Below are 20,147 nucleotides of genomic sequence, written 5' to 3'. Positions count from 1 at the left end.
GAAATAGCTCCTGGCAGGCATGGGGGACCATATGGGACACCGGGATTCAAACCAACCTTAGGTCCTGGATGGGCTGCTTGCAAGGCAAATGCCGCTGTGCTATCTCTCCGCGCCCCTCCTCCCCGGTATTTTTTTTTTGGGGGGGGCCACACACGATGACACTCCGGGGTTACTCCTAGCTCTGCACTCAGAAATCGCTCCTGGCTTGGGAAACCATATGGACGCCGGAGGATCGAACGGCGGTGCTAGGTCCTAGGTCAGCCGCGTGCAAAGCAAATGCCCTACCCCTATGCCACCGCTCCAGTCCCCTTGACCCTGATATATATATTCGTTTTTGGGTCACACCCGGCCCCGCTCAGGAGTCGAATCACCGTCCTTCTGCATGCAAGGTGAATGCCTTGTCTCCATGCAATCTCTCCGGCCCCAGTCCCTGATATTTTTTAATTTTTGTTTTTGCTCGGGGGTGAGTCCTGGCTTTGTGCTCAGGGATCACTCCTCACTGGGCTCAGGGGACCATATATGTTGCTGCTAAGCTGCTCCCAGGGCACATCCATAGCACAGTCTGGCCCAAAGGATGTGCTCCAACGACCAGGGAAACTGAAGAGCCAGAACCCCACTCAGCTCCGGGCTGACAGCCAGGGCAGGCCCCAGGCAGAGCAGAGAACCTGAGAGCAAGGGTAGAGAGAGCCGGGGCTGGGCCCAAGAGGCCGCACACGCTCGAGGCCCTGGAGCGAACCTTGTGCTGCCTCGAGCTCGGGAGGGAACAGTAGATCGATCGGGCCGGCTGGGTGGGTGCTGGCGCCCGAGAGAGGGGCGACTGTGCCCATTTGCAGGCGAGAAAATGGGCAATGAAAGCTGGCACGGGGCGGCTCTTGATACCCACATGTCCACTGCCCAAGGCTCCGGAGAAGCCCAGGGCTGCTGCAGGCAGCCTCCGGCCCAGCAACGGGCGGGACTCGCTCCTCCTCCTCCGGCGCCTGCTCCTCCTCCTCCGGCCTCTGCTCCTCCTCCTCCTCCTCCTCCTCGGGCCCTCCAGCCGCTCCTCCTCCCCGCGCCGGCCAGCGGGCTCCGCCGGAAGGGGAGCGGGAGGCGAAGGCGGCCGCCCGCATGGAGCCCAACGTGCGCTTCGGGATCGTCGGACACCAAGTACGCCCGGGCCGGGAGGGCGCCCGCGGTGTGGACCCGGCACCCCGGGTCACCTTGAGCGCCCACGTGGTCGCTGCCCTCCCGGAGCCCTGCAGGGGACACGAAACGGCCGCCGGTCGGACGTCCTTGGCTGTCACCCAGGCGTCCCTGGGTCCCCAGGGGCCTCCGGGAGCAGCCGCTTGGGCGCCCGGAGCTTTAAGCCCCGTTGCGGGGGTCCCTGCGGGCTTTTAGTAGAACCCGCCTCCCTGGGCAGCACCCCGCACCCCCAAGCAGCACCCTTGCAGCTCCTGTCCCGGGCCCACCGCTACCTGCGTCACCCGGGCCCGCCTCCCACCTGCCCAGTGGAAACAGGACCGGAGCCCAATTGGGCCAACAGAATGACATTCAACCCCCGAGAAACTGCGCGCCTTCGCTTTCCCATTGAATTGTCCCCATGAGTTTATTAGATGTTAGCAGAAAATGGACATGCCCACATTGTTATCACCTACCCTAACCAATGGTGTTAGAATAATTAATAGCAGAAAGAGCCATTTCCAGGGTGGAATATCTCTTTTTTTTTTTTCGTGAACCCTTATGACTCCAGTTTCCCCCCTGCCTGTCAGGGTTACTGTAGTGAAGAACCCAGGATGTCCCGAGGGTATAAAAAAAAATAAGGCCAAGCTTGACTAGGCCCCATTAGCTTCTCCGAAGGGCAGTTTTTTACCATCAGGAAGTACCAGAGATCTTTTGGTTTGGCTGCCTGCCACTGACTGCTCCTCTTCTTTCTAAAGTCTTTTTTCCAGAGGCTTCTTCAGTGGACAGAACTCTTGGATCCTACAAATCTGGTTCTCTCAATTGTAAGTATGTTCTTCTTGTTTTCAAAAAGAGTGAATTTGGGGAGCCAGAGCACTAATACAAAGAGCAAGCTTGCCTTGCACATAGTGGACCTGGGTTTGACTCTCAGCATCCCATTTGTTCCCCCTAAGCACCAGCATGAGTGATTTCTGAGTGCAGAGCTAGGAGTCAGCCCTGGACATTACCAGGTGCGGCTCCCAAACCAAAGCAAAGTGAATTTTACATTTTATTCTGAAGGATCCTAAAGGCAGGAAGTGACAAATCCTGCAGAGAGGCCTGTGAGCAGAGCCCAGTGCTGGAGGTTCATCATTCAGTGCCAATGTGGAGGGCTGGGCAGGTGGAAAGGGCCTGTGTGCTTTCAGAGTGTGTAGCCTGGCTGCAGGGAAGTGGTAAGGTTTGCTTCTGCAGCAGTGTGGCCTGTGACCAGAGGGGACTCTGCCATGACCAGAGTCATGTTAATAAGTGGCTTAACTGTCCAGGGAAGAAAATAGATCTTGTTTTTCTTTCTTTCTTTTTTTCTTTTTTTTTTTTTTTTTTTTTGGTTTTTGATTGTTGTTTTGGACCACACCCAGGAATTATTCTTGGAAGGCTTGGATCAGTGATCCTTCAGGACAGATCACTTCCTTGTGAGTGTCCCTTAGGAAGAACAAGAAACAGCTCAATGGCCCCTTAGGAAGGAAATAGAGAAGTAGAAGGTGGAGGAGGCATTTAGGGGAGTATGGATGAGCGCTTCTAAGGGACCAGTGGTACCAGAGAGATAGTAGAGTGTTTCTCCAAGCAGGATGCAGCTGACTCAGGGGTTTGTTACTGGAACCCTATATGGTCCCCTCAAGCACACCAGGAGTGATTCCTACCTGAGCAATCTCAGGTACAGTTCCAAAACAAAAAAGGGCCAGAGCAATAGCACTGTGGGAAAGGCATTGCCTTGCACTTGAAAGACCCAGGTTCGATCTCTGGCATCTTATATGGTCCCCTGAGCATGACAGAAGTGATTTCTTTACTTGATCTTAACCAAAAGGCTGAGAAGCGATGACAGACGTGATTTTTTTTTTTTTTTTTTTTTTTTTTTTGGTTTTTGGGTCACACCTGGCCGCACTTAGGGGTTACTCCTGGCTCTATGCTCAGAAATCGCTCCTGGCAGGCTCGGGGGACCATATGGGATGCCAGGATTCAAACTGATGACCTTCTGCATGAAAGACAAACGCCTTACCTCCATACTATCTCTCCAGCCCTGGCAGATGTGATTTTTTTTTTTTTTTTTTGGTTTTTGGGCCACACCCGGTAACGCTCAGGGGTTACTCCTGGCTATGTGCTCAGAAGTTGCTCCTGGCTTGGGGGACCATATGGGACACCGGGGGATCGAACCGTGGTCCATCCAAGGCTAGCGCAGGCAAGGCAGGCACCTTACCTTTAGCGCCACTGCCCGGCCCCAGACGTGATTTTTGAGCACAGAGTCAAGAGTAATGCCTGAGCACTGCTGGGTCTAGCCCCAAAACATACAACAAAGGGGAAAAAAAAAGATGAGAAGTTTTTTACCTTGAACTCATAAAAAGGAATAATTGGGAAGGAAAATGAAATTACAATGTCTTTTTTTGAGTGATTATTGTGAATTTTGAGTGAGGGTCTTTATTGTATTTTTAAATTTTTCCCCTCAAATTAATAAAGAAGAGGAAATAACTGGGTGACTGTGGCCAATAGGACATCAGACTCTCTGACTTGGCCACCAGGCAGATTGAGGGGGCCCACGAGGCAGGAACAGGGCCTACTGGTGTGTGTGGGGGAGAGTGTCTGGCTGCAGATGTGGCTATACAAAACTGTGGTATTCGGGACAGGGTAGTCTCCTGTGAGTGAACATGGCCTTCTTCTATCCGGAAAGCTGAATATTGATTCTTTCCTTATCTGTAGGAAAAAATAGAAAAATCCCGACAGATACTGTTGACAAATGAGGACGCTTTCAGATTTGACTCGGAGGACCCCAGGGTACGTGCTGGCTCAATGCTGAATGTGGGTGTGCCTGTCCTTTGGTCCAAAATGATCTAAACTAAGGTGGGATCGTGACATGGTAAGCACTTTCTGGGGACTAGAGCAATAACACAGCAGGGAGGGTGCTTGCATTACTTGAAGCTGATTTGAGAGTTGATCCCTGGCATCCCATATGGTCCACTAGTACTATAAGGAGTGATCCCATGGTGCAGAGCCAAGAATAACCTTTGAACATCTCCAGATGTGCACTGTAGCATGAAATAATTAACGATGGGGCTGGATGGCGATGGATGGAGGCCTTTGTGCTTAGGCCCCAGCCACGTGGCTTCATCCTCCATGCAGCCGGCGGGTCCCAGGCCCAGGTGATCGGCGAAATTACTCACTCACATGCAGGCATTAGGAAGCATTATTTTTATTCATGCCCTGACCACCACAGGTGTGTGGCCTATCTCATAACCTTTCAAGCATTCGGCCATTCTTAGCCCTGCATCTTATAATTCAGTTATCTTCCTCCGAGAGCCCAGCAGGGCCAAAAGGCAAAGACCCTTAATCCCCTGGCTTCCGGGTTTATCTACCTATTTCAAAACCCTCCCAGGAATGGGCCGGGTCTTGCAGGTAAGGTTACACCTATTATCCGGTTCCCAAGACCCCTCCCAGAAATGGGTGGGTCTCAGATAGGTACCCTACAGTGCACCCCTCAAAAAAATAAATAGAAAAACTTTTCAGGGATCAGCTTTTGAACCTTGGCTTGAGTGAGTGCTTTTGGTTTTGGTTGGTTGGGGATCACACCCAGTGGTGCTCAGGATCTGGGATTGCTTATCTTGGGGCCATCATGCAGTTTCTACTCTGGCCCTTTCAACTGTCTCCCCCTGCCCTCATTTGTATTTCTTTTGAGGGGGGGATTTGGGCTTTCCCCACTGGTTCTAGGACTGTTCCTGACTCTGGTGCTCAGGAATGACCCCTGGCAGTGCTCAGGTAACTATATGTTGTGCTGCTGATGTGAACCAGAGTCATAGCTGCAGACTTCCCTCATCTGCTTTCTCTCTGGCCAACTTTTCATCATGCTTCTCACAAACTTTTTTTTTTAGGAATCAACTTCCTTTATTTTTATTTTTTTATTTTATTTATTTTGAAGAGGGGGGTTTGCAACCAACGGCGCTCAGGGGTTACTCCTGGCCCTGTGCTCAGAAATTGCTCCTGCCAAGCTCGGGGGACCATATGGGATGCTGGTAATCGAACCAGGCTCCCTCCAGTATTGGCCACATGCAAGGCAAATGCTCTACTGCTGTGTATCACTCCTGCTTCGCTCACATTTTTTTTTTTTTTTGGGCCACACCCGTTTGACGCTCAGGGGTTACTCCTGGCTATGCGCTCAGAAATCGCCCCTGGCTTGGGGGGACCATATGGGACGCCGGGGGATCGAACCACGGTCCGTCCTACACTAGCGCTTGCAAGGCAGACACCTTACCTCTAGCGCCACCTTCCCGGCCCCTTCTTTTTTTTGGGGGGGGGGCCACACCCATTTGATGCTCAGGGGTTACTCCTGGCTAAGCGCTCAGAAATTGCCCCTGGCTTGGGGGGGACCATATGGGACGCAGGGGGGGAGGGGATCGAACCTCGGTCCTTCCTTGGCTAGCGCTTGCAAGGCAGACACCTTATCTCTAGCGCCACCTTGCCGGTCCCGCTCACAAATTTTTGAGGCTTGGTTTGGGATTATTCACATTGTCTCAGGGGCCTAGCAGACTGGACTTAACCCTGGACTCAGAGAGTTAGGGCTTGGCTATGTTCTGGCCTTTCAGTTAGGTGATGCTCAGGGCTTGCTCCTGGCTCTGTGCTCCGGGCTTACTTCTGATAGTCCCCAAGGTGGTGCTGGGAGTTGAATTGTGGTGGACTTTGTGAAAGGCAAGTTGTTGTTGATGCTGTGCTTTTTGTGTGTGTTTGTTAGCTTTGTTTTTGGGCTACATCTGGTGGTGCTTAGGGGTGAGGCGCTTACTCTGCACTCAGAAATTACTCTTGGCAGGCTTGGGTGACCACATGGGATGCTGGAGATTGAATCTGGGTTGGCCACGTGCAAGGCAAATGCCTTACCCTGTACTATCACTTTGGCCCCTGAACTTTTTCTTACTGTGCTCATTTCTGGATGAGTGTATTTTGGTGGTTTTTTTTTTTTTTTTGGGGGGTGGCCACACCTGACAGTAGGCAGGGGATACTCCTGGCTCTGCTCTCGGGAATCGCTACTGGCAGGTTTAGGGGACCAAATGAGATGCCAGGATTGAACCCAGGTGGGCTGCATGCAAGACAAACGCCCTCCCACTGTGCTATCACTCCAGCCCATGGACAAGTGTCATGTAACTCGCTGAATTAAGATCATATGTGGAGCATATCCTGCTGGCCATGACAGTGTGTGGGGCCAGAGATGTGAGGAAACGATTGGCTACCTAGCTATCTGTACTGGCCTGTAAGTTTGTTTTTCTTTTTTCACATTAGTCTGTCTTTATTAATGTTGATGTGAAGTGAGGTGCAGTGTAGATGAAGCATGGGCAGAGCCTGTCCCCAGCCTCTTCTGAGCCCTCAGGCACCAAGGGGGCCAGTAGTCTGGAACTGGAAAAGGGATCACAGCCAGTCAGTGCACCAAACTCACTCATTGTAATGCAAGGCAGGGTTCTTGGGCACACTCCCTCACACACTCCCTTCACCAGGGCCAGGGTTGGTTGGTGGGGTGGACAGTGGGCTTCTTGAAGGGGATGTTAGATTTAGCCAGGACCCCTGTGCTGTGCTGGATTGGCCTGCTCTGGGGAGAGGGGGTATTTGTCTTGCTTTCTCTGGACCACCAAGGATACTTCTTCCTGCCAAAAACTTCCCTTCCCTCTCTCCCTATCCTGTCCTGCCACTCACTGCTTGGGCAGCTGCCATCTTCTTGAGCCTTCCCAGGGAACTCCTGCGCACAAGTGGGTGAGTGTGTGGATGTTTGGATGTGAAGTATGACTGTATATGAATGTGTATGTGGGAAGGGAAGCTCTGAACACCCAGACAGGGCCACAGTGATGCGTCAGCACCTTCACACACTCCTCAAACTCAGGCTGCCTCTAGCCTTGTCCTTGGTGGCAGCACTTACCAGGCTCTGGCCCTGTGTCTCCCAAAGCCCTATCGGTCAGGAGTGACCCAGCCCACAGGCTTCACCTTCTTTGGAAAGTCCATTTGAGTTGCTACTGGTCCTGCTGAGATCACATATGGCTCTGGCCACCCAAGCTGTGGGGTCCACCAAGGCCACACAAGCCACAGAGTCCACTAAGGTCACCAATTTGCTGCATCTGCTGAGGTCACCCAAGCCACAGCATACAACAAGGCCACCCAAGCCTCTGGTTTCATCGAGGCCACTCTGCCACTTGACCCACTGAGACCACTAGAACTGCCAAAACCTCCAAGGGCACTGGACCCTCTGAGGCCACTGAAGTTTTGGGTCTGCCAAGGCCAACCAAGCCGCTGGGTCTAACAAGACCACCCGTGCTGCTGGGTCCACTGGATCTGCTGAGGCCACCCAAGCCACTGGGTCCTCCAAGGCCACCCAAGCCGCTGGGTCCACTAAGGTTATCTATGACACTGGGTCTGCTGGACTGCCATGACCACCCAAGCCACTGGATCCTCCAAGACCACTGAAGCCGGTGTATACATCAAGGGCAGCCAAGCCACTGGGTCTTCTGTTTTACTGAGGCCACCCAAGCCACTCAGTCATCTGGGTTTGCCAAGGTCACCCAACCCGCTGGCTCCGCTAAGACCACATTGGCCGCTTGACCCACCGAGACCACTGATGCTACTGGTCCCACTGAGAGCACTGATGGTTGTGGACATGCTGAGACTACTAAAGCTGGTGTCCTTGTTGAGACCAATGCTGATGCTGGGGCCAACATCTGTGGAGGACAGGGAAGAGTGGCAAATTTTGGTCACATTTGGTTATTCTCTGGCAGCAAATAGGCATTAAGTGCCACCTGGCCATGAGGACCGGTATAGCAGTTCTTGTATGGACCTGCCAGCCAGACTGACAATGGACCTGGCCACACCTTTAGGCACTTTTACCTCAGTGCTGCAGTTGGACTCTCAGGGACATGATTGGGTGCTGAGGAACGATGTGGGATGAGGCTGAAGGAGTTCAGAGTAATGAAAGTTGAGAGGGACAGAGCAAGAGGGCCTGAGCAGTATGGTGCCTGCATGGACTAGTCTCACGGGGTTGTGAGGCTACCAGGGTTTACAGTCCTGGAAGGACTCTGGTGCTCCAAGGAGAAAGACACACAAGTACTCTTGGGAGTGCATAGCAGTTCAGAAGGTAGGGAAAAGCAAAGCACTGCATGGACTGTGTCTGTCTGGGCTGGCCACAGTGGTCATGGAGTGAAGATGGACTGGGGTACAGAATGGCCACACATGTCCAGTTCCTGTGGAGAGGGAAAGGTGAGGCTAGGGATCCAGAACACATGTCTGTGTATGTGTGTGATTGTATGTCTATGCACAGTCTGGGTCTGACTATGTCTGTATCTATGTAAATATTCCTATGTCTAATCAGATGGGTCTGTGTGTGACTGTATATGCATTTGTGGCTGTGTGTCTTCACATGAAGTCTGTGTGCTTGTGTGTCTGTCTCCTGTATGTATGTATATTTCTTTTTCTCCCTGCTACCCACTCAGCACACAGGAGCTGAACTCACTGGCATTGCTGGTGCCCAAGTTTTGGTTCCTGGTGAGACAGGGAAGGTATGTGGGGTGTCAACCTTGTGCCAGGAACAGAGGTGCCCAGGAAGAACAGGGCATGGCCATGGCCATGGAGCAGAGAGCTCTCCAGCAAGAAGGTGTGACATGGGCGCCCATGAGCCCCATGGGTTGTGAAACTTTGAATGGGCTTCGTATTCAGGAGGAAGACTATGGAACTCTGAGTCCTGGGAAATGCCCAGGTGACAGCAGGGCCTAGAATGACCTGAGTCCTGGGGCTAGTGCTGGGCACTGGTGTCCATTGAGAGCCTCCCTCTGAGGTGGTCTGGTGGGAAAATGGAGAAGGCCAGGGTGCTCTGCTCTTTCCTCTGGAGCAGAGAACTGGGGAGCGATTCCTCTCTGGCACTATCTTCCATTCTGGGAGCGGAAAGCATCCACAGTAGAACAGAAGAATGAGCTGCACCACAAGTTTTTGTTGTTGTTGTTGTTGATTTGTTTGGTGTGATTCGAACACCGTCCTTCTGCATGCAAGCAAACCGCCTTACCTCCATGCTATCTCTCTGGCCCTTATGACAGGTTTATATTTCAACTCAAACACCTCTATCAGGAACTACTCTTTCTGTTTCACACACAGAAACTCATATGGCTCCTCACACCTCAAGACAAGGAGACCAGAAGGTCCCTGCTCTGAGGTCACCCTGTGATGTCATGAATGCCAATGAAGGGCAGGGCATGCTGGTGAGGCCTGCCAGATCACATATGCCCTTCCATGAGAGCTGCCTTGATTATCTGGTCCTTTTTCATTTCCTCTGGGACAGCCCCCCATGGACCCCATTCAGGAGTTCCCCACTTCAAGGCTATGAGCTATCTAAGCTGTTGCTTGTGTTTTCTTTTTAGATCATGGAAGCTTGGAAGAGAAGTCTTGTAAGTGTCAGCCCTTCCTTTTTCTTTCTTTCTTTCTTTCTTTCTTTCTTTCTTTCTTTCTTTCTTTCTTTCTTTCTTTCTTTCTTTCTTTCTTTCTTTCTTTCTTTCTTTCTTTCTTTCTTTCTTTCTTTCTTTCTTTCTTTCTTTCTTTTCTTTCTTTTCTTTCTTCTTTCTTTCTTTCTCTCTCTCTCTCTCTCTCTCTCTCTCTCTCTCTCTCTCTCTCTCTCTCTCTCTCTCTCTCTCTTTCTTTTTTTTTTAGCCCTTCCTAATTATTTCCCTAAAATAAAGCCAAATGTCACCTTTTGAAGTCTACAGTGCACCCGGACAACAGCAGACTCATCCCTGTTCCCTTCAGGCCAGCAGGTGAGTTGATTCCTGTGCTCAGAAGTAGGCTCAGAAAGTGTCTCTGAAAAACTTGGCTGCTGTTTTATTTCAGCTCTGCTGGCTTGGGAGTTACATCCAGTGGTGCTCAGGGGCTGTTCTCAGACCAGTGCTCTAGCCAGTGCTAGGAGGCCACGTGTGTGGTGCCAGGATTGAATGTGGCAATTATGCAGTCAACCCCAGTAGCTAACTTCTGAGCCCCTATTGAATACATATAGCTCAGAAGAAGTTTTTGGTTTGCTTGTGGCTATACACTGAGCAATGCTCATGAGTTGCTTCCAACCCTATTCCCAGGAATTACTCCCGATGGTGCTCAGGGAAACCATGTGGGATGGCAGGGATCAAACCTGGGTTGATTGCATGTAAGGCAAGCGCCCTCCCTGCTGTGCTATCACTGCCCAGACACTGCAAGTCCAATTGGGACCTAGTAGCCAGCCTTCCAAAAAGAAGTTCTGCCAAGACTGTGCTCAGCTAAATCGGGTAGCACTCCAGGGGAAGGTGTGTTTGTCACTGAGCTTCCCTCCAGGTCCCTCAAAGGATTGTTTGAACAGTCTTGGGTGGATAATGGAGAAGAGAAGGTTCAAGGCCCCAAGCTGTGTCCGACTCTTTGGGAAAAACTGGGACTTTGAAAGCTTCACTAATGAGGGTTCAGAATCCCATCCTGCTTCATCAAGCCCCTCAAGAATATAATTAGTGGGGCCGGAGAGGTAGCATGGAGGTAAGGCGTTTGCCTTTCATGCAGGAGGTCATCGGTTCGAATCCCGGCGCCCCATATGGTCCCCTGTGCCTGCCAGGAGCAATTTCTGAGCCTGGAGCCAGGAATAACCCCTGAGCACTGCCAGGTGTGACCCAAAAAAACCAAAAAAAAAAAAAAAAAAATTAAAAGAATATAATTAGTGATGCTTCCAGAATCTTTGCTCAGAAATACAAGCATTCTAAGGGCCAGAGAGATAGCACAGCAGTAGGGCATTTGCCTTAGACGCAGAAGGACAGTGGTTTGAATCCCGGCATCCCATATGGTCCCCTGAGCCTGCCAGGAGTGATTTCTGAGCATAGAGCCAGGAGTAATCCCTGAGTGCTGCTGGTGTGACCCAAATCAAAAAAAAAAATAAAGACAAGCATTCAGCATTGAGGGGTTTTTACTTTTTTTTTTTTTTTTTTTTGCTTTTTTTTGCCACACCCAATGACACTCTGGGATTACTCCTGGCTATGTGCTCAGAAATCACTCCTGGCTTGGGGGACCATATGGGACACTGGGGGTTCGAACCTTGGTCTATCCTAGGTTAGCACGTGCAAGGCAAATACCCTACCAGTTGTGCTACTGCTCCGGCCCCACCAGCATTGAGTTTGATGTTTGATCCTTCATGTCTAAAGCACAAAAAGGGAATTAAAATCTGTTTTGGGGGGCCAGGCATGCACCCAATCTGGGTTCCATGGGGGAGTGGGGAGCCCAGGGACCATTCCCACTAAGCAGGTTGGTGCTACTATTGGATCAGTGGTATTGGGGAGCTCAGGGGGACCATATAGTAACAGGTCAAACTCAGACCTCCAGCTTTGCACAATTTTCCCAACCCCCAGGGGATTATTTCTAGTAGAAAATGAATGACAGGGAGGTGCTGGGGCTGGGAGGAGGTTGGGCTCAGCGCCTCCCTCACTTTGCTCTGTTTCTTGCAGCCTTCCTGCCCTTCACAGTGCCCATGGTGAGTGAGGCCCCCCCCCACAGACATCCTACCTGAGTCCCCAAGTAATGCTCAGAGAACCTTTTGAACGCTTTGTCACAGTGCATAGGGGAAAGGAGGAGTCGGGGTTCAATGGGTGCCCTGAGTAGCCATGTCCCTCCCTCTCCCTCGGAACTAGGGTGCACTGCCTCTGCTGGCCTTGGAAGTGGATCACTGTTTGAACCTTCAGGCCTGTAAGGGGTGATGTATCCATCATCTCTGGCACCTGACAGGCAACCTGGCCTCCTGGGGACCCCCTTGCTATCTCTGAGTTGGCTATTTCTATAAGCCCGCCCAAGACACTTAAAACTTTCTTTTTTTAAAGGTCTTTCTGTCACTGCTGCCAACAAAAACACTCAAGTCCATGATTCTGCCTCAGGTAGTAGCCATGAGTGTGCCGTGTGTCCTAACTCCTGAATTTGGGGTGTGGTTGTATGACCTGTGACCTCTGCCCTTTCTGCAGGTCTCCCTGTATACCTACAGCACTGCCTTCACCATGGTCAATGGCAATGCCAGCTATGTGAGTACTGAGACCCCGGAGGTGGTGCTGCCACCTGACCAACACTTGGGGCCCCCACCCACACCCCAAAAAGGTGAGACAACATAAACCTGGTGTTTGCTAACTATGCACTTTTATTTCTTCCCAGAACCGTGGCCCGGTTGAAAGTCTGTTGCTGGGGGCCAGTGTCACTGCTTCTTCGACCTTCTTTGCCGTAGGTCTTTGAGCAATGCTTGGATGTTTTTCCTTAAAACCTAGAACCCTTTGTTGGGCCTGGGAAATTCTGGAAGAGCTGAGTTGCAGCTTTGCATGTGGCAGCCCCAGGTTTTATCCCATCACTGCAGAATCTGTCAAGCACCCCTTGCTGTAGCCTAGAAACCAGACCAAAGTTTATTTCTTAGGATTGCACATTAACTTCCCCTCAAAACACTTTTCCTGGGGCCCGGAGAGATAGCTCAGCGGCGTTTGCCTTGCAAGCAGCCAATCCAGGACCAAAGGTGGTTGGTTCGAATCCCGGTGTCCCATATGGTCCCCCGTGCCTGCCAGGAGCTATTTCTGAGCAGACAGCCAGGAGTAACCCCTGAGCACCGCCGGGTGTGGCCCAAAAACCAAAAAAAAAAAAAAAAAAAAAAAAAACACTTTTCCTTGATATGTTGGACAGTTAGGACAATGGGTAAAGCATTTGCCTTGCGCATGGCTGGCCCTGAGAAAATCTCCATCATCCCACATAGTCTGAGCACTGCCATGAGTGATCCCTAAATGCAAAACCAGGGGTAACCCCTGAACACCACTGGATGAGGCCCAAAATCCAGAAAGAAAAGAAGTTTTGTTCTTACTGACCTATAGTCTATTTCAAGTACAATGTTATCACAGCCTAGTATGTGAATACATAATGTATGAGTGATCATACAGCAGGGAGGACATGTACCTTGCACATAGCTGACCCAGGTTTGATCTCCAGCATCCCATATGATCTCTTGAGCCTGCCAGGAGTAATTTCTGAGCACAAAGCCAGGAGTAACTCCTAAGCACTCCTGGGTATGACCAAAAACAAAACAAAACAACAACAAAAAAAAACGGGCCGGTGAGGTGGCACTAGAGGTAAGGTGTCTGCCTTGCAAGCGCTAGCCAAGGAAGGACCGTGGTTCTATCCCCTGGTGTCCCATATGGTCCCCCCAAGCCAGGGGCAATTTCTGAGCACTTAGCCAGGAGTAACCCTTGAGCATCAAATGGGTGTGGCCCAAAAACACAAAACAAAACAAAGATGGTGTCTCACAAGCATTTCGCATGGCTGCGTAGGGTACACCAGCCCGACTTCAATTCTGGATTTGCTTCTCAACACCTCAAGCTCCAATACTTAAAGAACCCATAAGTCAGCGACCTAATTTCAGGCATATTGTAGCTGAGTTGAGAAGCCCTTGGCTGTTGGCTGACCTGATCCTTGAATGGGCTGTACTGCTAGTGCTGACAGATTCTGGAGGTTCAAGGAAATGGGGCACAGCTGCTTGCTCCAAGGGTCAAGGACATGAGGACGGGCAGAGCCGAGCTGCAGTGTAGCAGGGTAGACTCATCCCTGGTGGGTTGATTTGGCTCCAGACCAAGAAGGTTTTTCTCTTCCTTTGCAGCTGGCCCCACGCTGGTTGTTGAATGCCCCACTACAAAATGTCCTGCTGAGGAAGTCCTTGCCTGTTTTCCTCATGGGTAAGCCAAGTGGGCACCCAAGCTCTGTACACTGCAGGGGTCCCATGTACTGCCAGGTTGAGGCCCAAGTTCTGTCTTTGGCTCCTAAGGCCACTTCTGCCTCGTGGCCGCCCCATTAGCTATTGTGAGGACAGCCACTATGACCCCTCGGCAGGTAACAGTTCAAGACTCCCAGGTAGGTTGGCACCACTGCTCTCCCCTCTTACAGATGGGACACTGAGGCCAGGGAAGTTAGGCCCCCATACAAGCCAGGTTGGGGAGTCCTGCCCATTTTTCAGACCCCAGATATTGACTGGACCACGGAGTGACTTGGTGGGACAATTTGGATACGACAATAGGACAGTCTAGGAATCTGCTCAGACCAGTTTTAGCAGAGCTGGGGGTGAGTGGGGTTGGTGGAGAGGGTGTATTTTCAGGGTTCTGGGGTTTCTGGAATCTGGTTCTGGGTTCTGGAGGTGCTGGTACATCAAGCAATAGCGTTTTCTCTCCCCACCCTAGAAGCTCCCTGGGTGGGTGACACAGGGAAGAAAGCCTGAGAGGGACTGGAAGGTCTCAAGGGAGCTCAGGGTCCATTGTGTGGCCTGTATGCTGGCTGAATGCCCCTGATAAAAGAAGACATTAGCCCTGTTGGGCCCAGACTCAGTGCCCCCCTCTGGTCTGTCCATCAGCTCACATCGGTGGACTCAATGTGGTCGCATCCCGCAGCTTGGAGCCCATTCGAGGAATTGAGGTCATGGACGGAAACGGCAACATCATAGGGTACTCCCGGAAGGCGGGGACCAAGGTGGGGAGACAGCACTGCAGCTGCCTGTGGGCCTGCTCTCCTCCCTTCAACTTTCCTCCCTCCCTACCTCCCATCCTCCCATCCTTCCATCCTTCCTTCCTTCCTTCCTTCCTTCCTTCCTTCCTTCCTTCCTTCCTTCCTTCCTTCCTTCCTTCCTTCCTTCCTTCCTTCCTTCCTGCCTTCCTTCCTGCCTTCCTTCCTGCCTTCCTTCCTTCCTTCCTTCCTTCCTGCCTGCCTGCCTTCCTGCCTTCCTTCCTTCTTTTTCTTTTCTTTTCTTTTTTTTTTTTTTTGATTTTTGGGCCACACCCGGTAATGCTCAGGGGTTACTCCTGACTATGTGCTCAGAAGTTGCTCCTGGCTTGGGGGACCATATGGGACACCGGGGGATCGAACCCCGGTCTGTCCAAGGCTAGCGCAGGCAAAGCAGGCACCTTACCTTTAGCGCCACCGCCCGGCCCCCCCTTCTTTTTCTTCCTTCTTCCCCCCCATTCCTTCCTTCCCTCCCATACTGGTGTCACTCCCAGCGGTCCTGGCCCAGACTGCATCACTTCAGAGATAGGACTGATAGAGCTGTGGTAATGGGGAGCAAACCCAGCTTTCTGAAACTGAGACCTGCATGTTGATTCCTAGCACCTCCTGCCAGCCAGGCCAAGGGCTCAAGCACTGCATCTCAACTTTTTCTTTCTGTGCCTTTCTTGCTAGCTTCCCCAAGGTTTCTAGGTAATTTAGTTCACCTCATCAGGAGACATTCCATCTATTTTATTGTTGTCTTTTGTTGTGGGGAGATCAATTTAGGATAAATTTTCTGGTTTTATTTATAAAGAAAAAAACAAACAAGGAACAAGTTTTTCAAGAAGATGTGTCTTCTTGACACATGGTGTGTGCTGGGCCTGGAACAGGAACATAGTGGTTAAGGCACAGCTGACCCAAGTTTGATCCCCAGCATCCCATATGGTCTATTGAGCACACCAGGAGTAATTTCTGAGCATAGGGGTTACAGAAGTAACCCCCTGAGCATCTTCAGCTTGCTCAAAAACAACAAAAAAATTTTAGGGGCTGGAGCAATAGCACAGCGGTAGGGCATTTGCCTTGCACATGGCTGTCCAGGATGGACCTGGGTTCGATCCCCAGTGTCCCATGTGGTTCCTCAAGCCAGGAGAGATTTCTGAGCACATAGCCAAGAGTAACCCCTGAGCATCACCGGGTGTGGCTCAAAACAAAAACAAAAAAAGTTTACTTTAATTGATTATAAATGATGTGAGGCCAGAGAGATAGCATGGAGGTAAGGCATTTGCCTCTCATGCAGAAGGACAGTGGTTTGAATCCCAGCATCCCATATGGTCCCCTGAGCCTGCCAGGGGCGATTTCTGAGCATAGAGCCAGGAGTAACCCCTGAGCGCTGCTGGGTGTGACCTAAAAACCAAAAAATATAAAATAAAATAAAAAAATAAATGATGTGTTTATGCCAAATAAAATTTCATAGCAAACTTTATCACATAAATCAAATATGAAGGCATGGGATAACCTGGTGCTTGTTATATATGGAAATTGCCTGGCCAGGCCCTTTGAGCTGGGCTTTTGTTGGGGGGGTGGTCTGCTCCTGGGGAGAGGCCTGACTGCTGGGGGACCTCGGTGACCACTCAGCTTGCTCTTTGGCTTCCCGAAGGATCTCACTGTGAACTTTCCATCCAGATGCCTTTGCTTGTACTGGTTGGTTTGGGGCCACAAAGACTCTGATGGAAATGGGAGGTGAATTTTGTGCCTCAGACCCTCCTATGCATGACGTGTGTGAAGCAAGAGCTGCGTGTATTGGGTGTGGGCTCCAGGCAGGATGCAGGGTGCTGTCTTGTTTACAGTTCAGCTGCCCATACTCCCCTTTCCTGCCAGGCTGTGAAGGACACGGCCATGTCCAGGGTGCTACTCTTCGGGACCTCAGCACTCATCCCTGAAGTCTTTTCCTTCTACCTGAAACGGTGAGAGGCAGCTGGGGCCACAGTACAGTGGTGGGGTGGAGGGAAATTGGAGGGAAACCTACCTCGGTTTGAATCCCAGCGCCATAGATTGTCCATTGAGACCACAAGGAGTGATCTCTGAGTGCAAAGCAGGGGGTAAATCCTGAGCGACTTACTCTGAGGATTTATGTAGTTCCAAAACTAAAATTGAGGGCTGGAGAGATAGTATGGAAGTAGGGCGTTTGCCTTGCATGCAGATGCAGAAGGATGGTGGTTCGAATCCCGGCATCCCATATGGTCCCCCAAGCCTGCCAGGAGCGATTTCTGAGCGTAGAGCCAGGAGTAACCCCTGAGCGCTGCCAGGTGTGACCTCCCCCTCCCAAAAAAAAAAGCTAAACTAAAAATGGACCAGAGCCATAGTGCAGCATGGACAGCATTTGCCTTGCACACAGCCAACCAGGGATCAGTCCTTGGCATCCCATAGAGTCCTCTGAGCACTACCAGGAAAGACCAATGAACACAGAGCCAGGAGTAACTAACCCCTGAACATTGCCTGGTGTGGCCCTAAAATAAAACAGCAAATAAATAAATAAATAAAACAGACTACAGAGAGCTCAGGTGAGGGGAGAGCCTAAGGGAGGGGTGAGCCAAAATAAGCATAAAGAGTGAACCCAAATAAGCATAGCCACTGCCCTTACAGGTCGCAGTTCTTCATGCGATTCCCATGGTCACTCTGGACCTTGAAGCTGTCCTGCACGGTGCTGGTGATGGGGCTGATGGTGCCAATGTCCTTTAGCATGTACCCACAGATCGGACGGGTAAGGATCCCCCAGCCACCCTCTCTCCAAATGAAACATTCCCTTTTGGTGTGAGTCAGTGGTTTTTCTTCCCATGCGGACCGAGGGGCCGAAGAGATATCGTGGAGGTGGTGCGTTTGCCTTTCATGCAGAAGGTCATTGGTTCGAATCCCGGCATCCCATATGGTCCTCCGAGCCTGCCAGGAGCGATTTCTGAACATGGAGCCAGGAGTAGCCCCTGAGCGCTGCCGGGTGTGACCCCAAAAAAAATAATAAATAAATAAATTGCGGACCGAGAGAGCAGGTTAGGGCTTGTGCTTTGGATGCAGTTATGCCGGTTTGGTTCAGAGTCCCTCTAGAAGTGATCCCCAAGCTAAGACAGGAGTGATCCTTGAGTTGAACCTGAGCATTGCCACGTATTGGCCCCAAAATAAGAAAAGTGAAATAAGAATTCCCGTGTAAGGACCGGGCGGTGGCGCTGGAGGTAAGGTGCCTGCCTTACCTGCGCTAGCCTAGGAGACGGACCGCGGTTCGATCCCCCGGCGTCCCATATGGTCCCCCAAGCCAGGAGCGACTTCTGAGCGCATAGCCAGGAGTAACCCCTGAGCGTTACCGGGTGTGGCCCAAAAACCAAAAAAAAAAAAAAAAAAAAGAATTCCCGTGTAAGGACCACTGACAGTGCTGCCTGATTTTGTTTCAGATCCCCAGCAGCCTTCTGGAGGAGGAGATCCAGGCAGCCACGGAGGAAACAGAGCTCTTCTACAACAGAGGGGTGTAGCCTCCTGGAGTGCTGCTCAGCTCCCCTAAAATCTTCCTCACTCTGTGAAGTCTGCAGAGCACTGTCGGGTCTGTGGAGCTCCTGGATCCGCGCCCACGGGACATTTGCACCCTTCTGAGGCTGCTGCCCTGGAGCGATCCAGCCTCTGTGGAAGGAGAGACTGTGTTCTCCCCCAGGGCTGCTGAAGGTCCCTTGCTGAGTGTCCTTTGGCCTCTGAAAGGATCCCAGGAAGTGACAATTAAACTTGTCTGAGTGCAGTATTTGCATGAATAAAGCGGCCTTCCAGGCCCTGTCCAGGGCAGTGTGAGCTGGGCTGTGCCCTGCCTCCCAACCCCCGGCACTTGTGCCTTCACTTAGTCCTGTCCTCACCTGCTGCTCAAAATGCCACCAGCCCTGGTTCCTTCAATGCCAAGTCAAAGGGTCCTGGCTGCCCCGATGAATCTGCCCCTCCCACAAACACAGGAGCACACACAAGCACACACATTGCTCCTTCCTGGCCCTGAGCTCTTCCTTTCCTCCTCTCAAACCTTGCTCTGGAGCCTGCATACCTGTAGCAGCAGTGAAACAGCTTGAAACACGACCTCATTAAAAAGCACAAAATAGGGCCCGGAGAGATAGCACACCGGCGTTTGCCTTGCAAGCAGCCGATCCAGGACCAAAGGTGATTGGTTCGAATCTCGGTGTCCCATATGGTCCCCCGTGTTTGCCAGGAGCTATTTCTGAGCAGACAGCCAGGAGTAACCCCTGAGCAATGCCGGGTGTGGCACAAAAACAAAACAAACAAACAAGCACAAAATAGGGGCCGAAGAGATAGCATGGAGGTATGGTGTTTGCCTTGCATGCAGAAGGATGGGGGTTCGAATCCCAGAATCCCATATGGTCCCCTGAGCCTGCCAGGAATGATTTTTTTTAATTATCTTTATTTAAACACTGTGATTATAAATATAATTGTACTTGTATGATTACAGTCATGGGAAGAACACCCCCCTTCACCAGTGCAGGATTCCCACCACCAATTTCCCAGATCTACCTACTCCCCACCCCACCCACACCTATACTTGAGACACACTTTCTTTTTCCCTCATTCATTCACATTGTTATGATAGTTTTCAGTGCAGTTATTTCTCTAACTGCACTCATCACTCTATGTGGTGAGCTTCATGTCATTAGCTGCACCTACATGGGAGGATAGGGGGAAGTAAGGGTTGGGACTGAGGCAGTAAAATATTAGAAATAAGCTTTGTAGGGCAGTATCAAGGTCCCAATATATGATGGATATTCTGGATATATAGAATATATGCACACAATAATATCAATATGAAAAAAAAATTTTTTCACTGACTGTCCCAATATAAACCAGTGCTAGAACAGCCTGCCCTCCTCCCAGAGTGCATTCCCATTAGTGTAAGGAGAGATAGGGGGAAAGCCTGTTGACCCCTATAGTGTCCACCTAGACCGGTGTCCAGGGAAAGACTGAAGTCCAGGGGAGAAAAACCCTAAACCTGGCAAGGGCTGGTCTCCAGAATCAAGGACGAAATCGGAAGCCAGATGTCTACCCGCCCTCCTCCCCATGCACCTCCCCTCTGGAGTACGGAGGGAAGGGGGAACCTGAGGACCACTAAGAGTCCATCTGGGGGCCGGGAAGGTGGCGCTAGAGGTAAGGTGTCTACCTTGCAAGCGCTAGTGTAGGACGGACAACGGTTCGATCCCCCGGCGTCCCATATGGTCCCCCCAAGCCAGGGGCGATTTCTGAGCGCATAGCGAGGAGTAACCCCTGAGCGTCAAACAGGTGTGGCCCAAAAACCAAAATAAAAAAAAAAAAGAAATAAATCTTAATGGGGCCGGGCGGTGGCGCTGGAGGTAAGGTGCCTGCCTTGCCTGCGCTAGCCTAGGATGGACCGCGGTTCGATCCCCCGGCGTCCCATATGGTCCCCCAAGCCAGGAGCGACTTCT

General features: G+C 51.2%; 1 protein-coding gene across 2 annotated transcripts; it reads left to right on the top strand.

The window, feature by feature from the left end:
* The first annotated feature begins 1,063 nt into the window (after window positions 1-1,063).
* On the top strand, window positions 1,064-18,366 carry SFXN4 (sideroflexin 4). 2 transcript variants are annotated; one of them, XM_049764512.1, is made up of 14 exons: window positions 1,064-1,146; window positions 1,917-1,982; window positions 3,886-3,960; window positions 9,558-9,584; window positions 9,893-9,947; window positions 11,640-11,665; window positions 12,009-12,062; window positions 12,147-12,203; window positions 12,331-12,396; window positions 13,808-13,883; window positions 14,552-14,667; window positions 16,555-16,640; window positions 17,320-17,437; window positions 18,117-18,366. In XM_049764512.1, the coding sequence occupies exons 1-14, from the start codon at window positions 1,108-1,110 to the stop codon at window positions 18,192-18,194; spliced, it is 939 nt and encodes a 312-aa protein (XP_049620469.1). In that variant the 5' UTR covers window positions 1,064-1,107; the 3' UTR covers window positions 18,195-18,366. The 2 variants fall into 2 exon arrangements, with proteins under 2 accessions (XP_049620469.1, XP_049620470.1); XM_049764513.1 differs by lacking the exons at window positions 1,064-1,146; window positions 1,917-1,982 and having other exon boundaries at window positions 3,947-4,042.
* Window positions 18,367-20,147: the final 1,781 nt, after the last annotated feature.

This window comes from Suncus etruscus, chromosome 17 (genome assembly GCF_024139225.1).
Source record: "Suncus etruscus isolate mSunEtr1 chromosome 17, mSunEtr1.pri.cur, whole genome shotgun sequence".
NCBI lineage: Eukaryota > Metazoa > Chordata > Mammalia > Eulipotyphla > Soricidae > Suncus > Suncus etruscus.
This window is presented reverse-complemented; position numbering and strand designations above follow the sequence as displayed.

Bases quoted from the DNA above. Each gene is read 5' to 3' on its own strand.
- SFXN4 (XM_049764512.1), top strand. From the start codon at position 1,108: ATGGAGCCCAACGTGCGCTTCGGGATCGTCGGACACCAA. The intron at 12,063-12,146 runs GTAGTAGCCATG...CCCTTTCTGCAG, and splicing joins AGTCCATGATTCTGCCTCAG to GTCTCCCTGTATACCTACAG. The intron at 17,438-18,116 runs GTAAGGATCCCC...ATTTTGTTTCAG, and splicing joins TGTACCCACAGATCGGACGG to ATCCCCAGCAGCCTTCTGGA.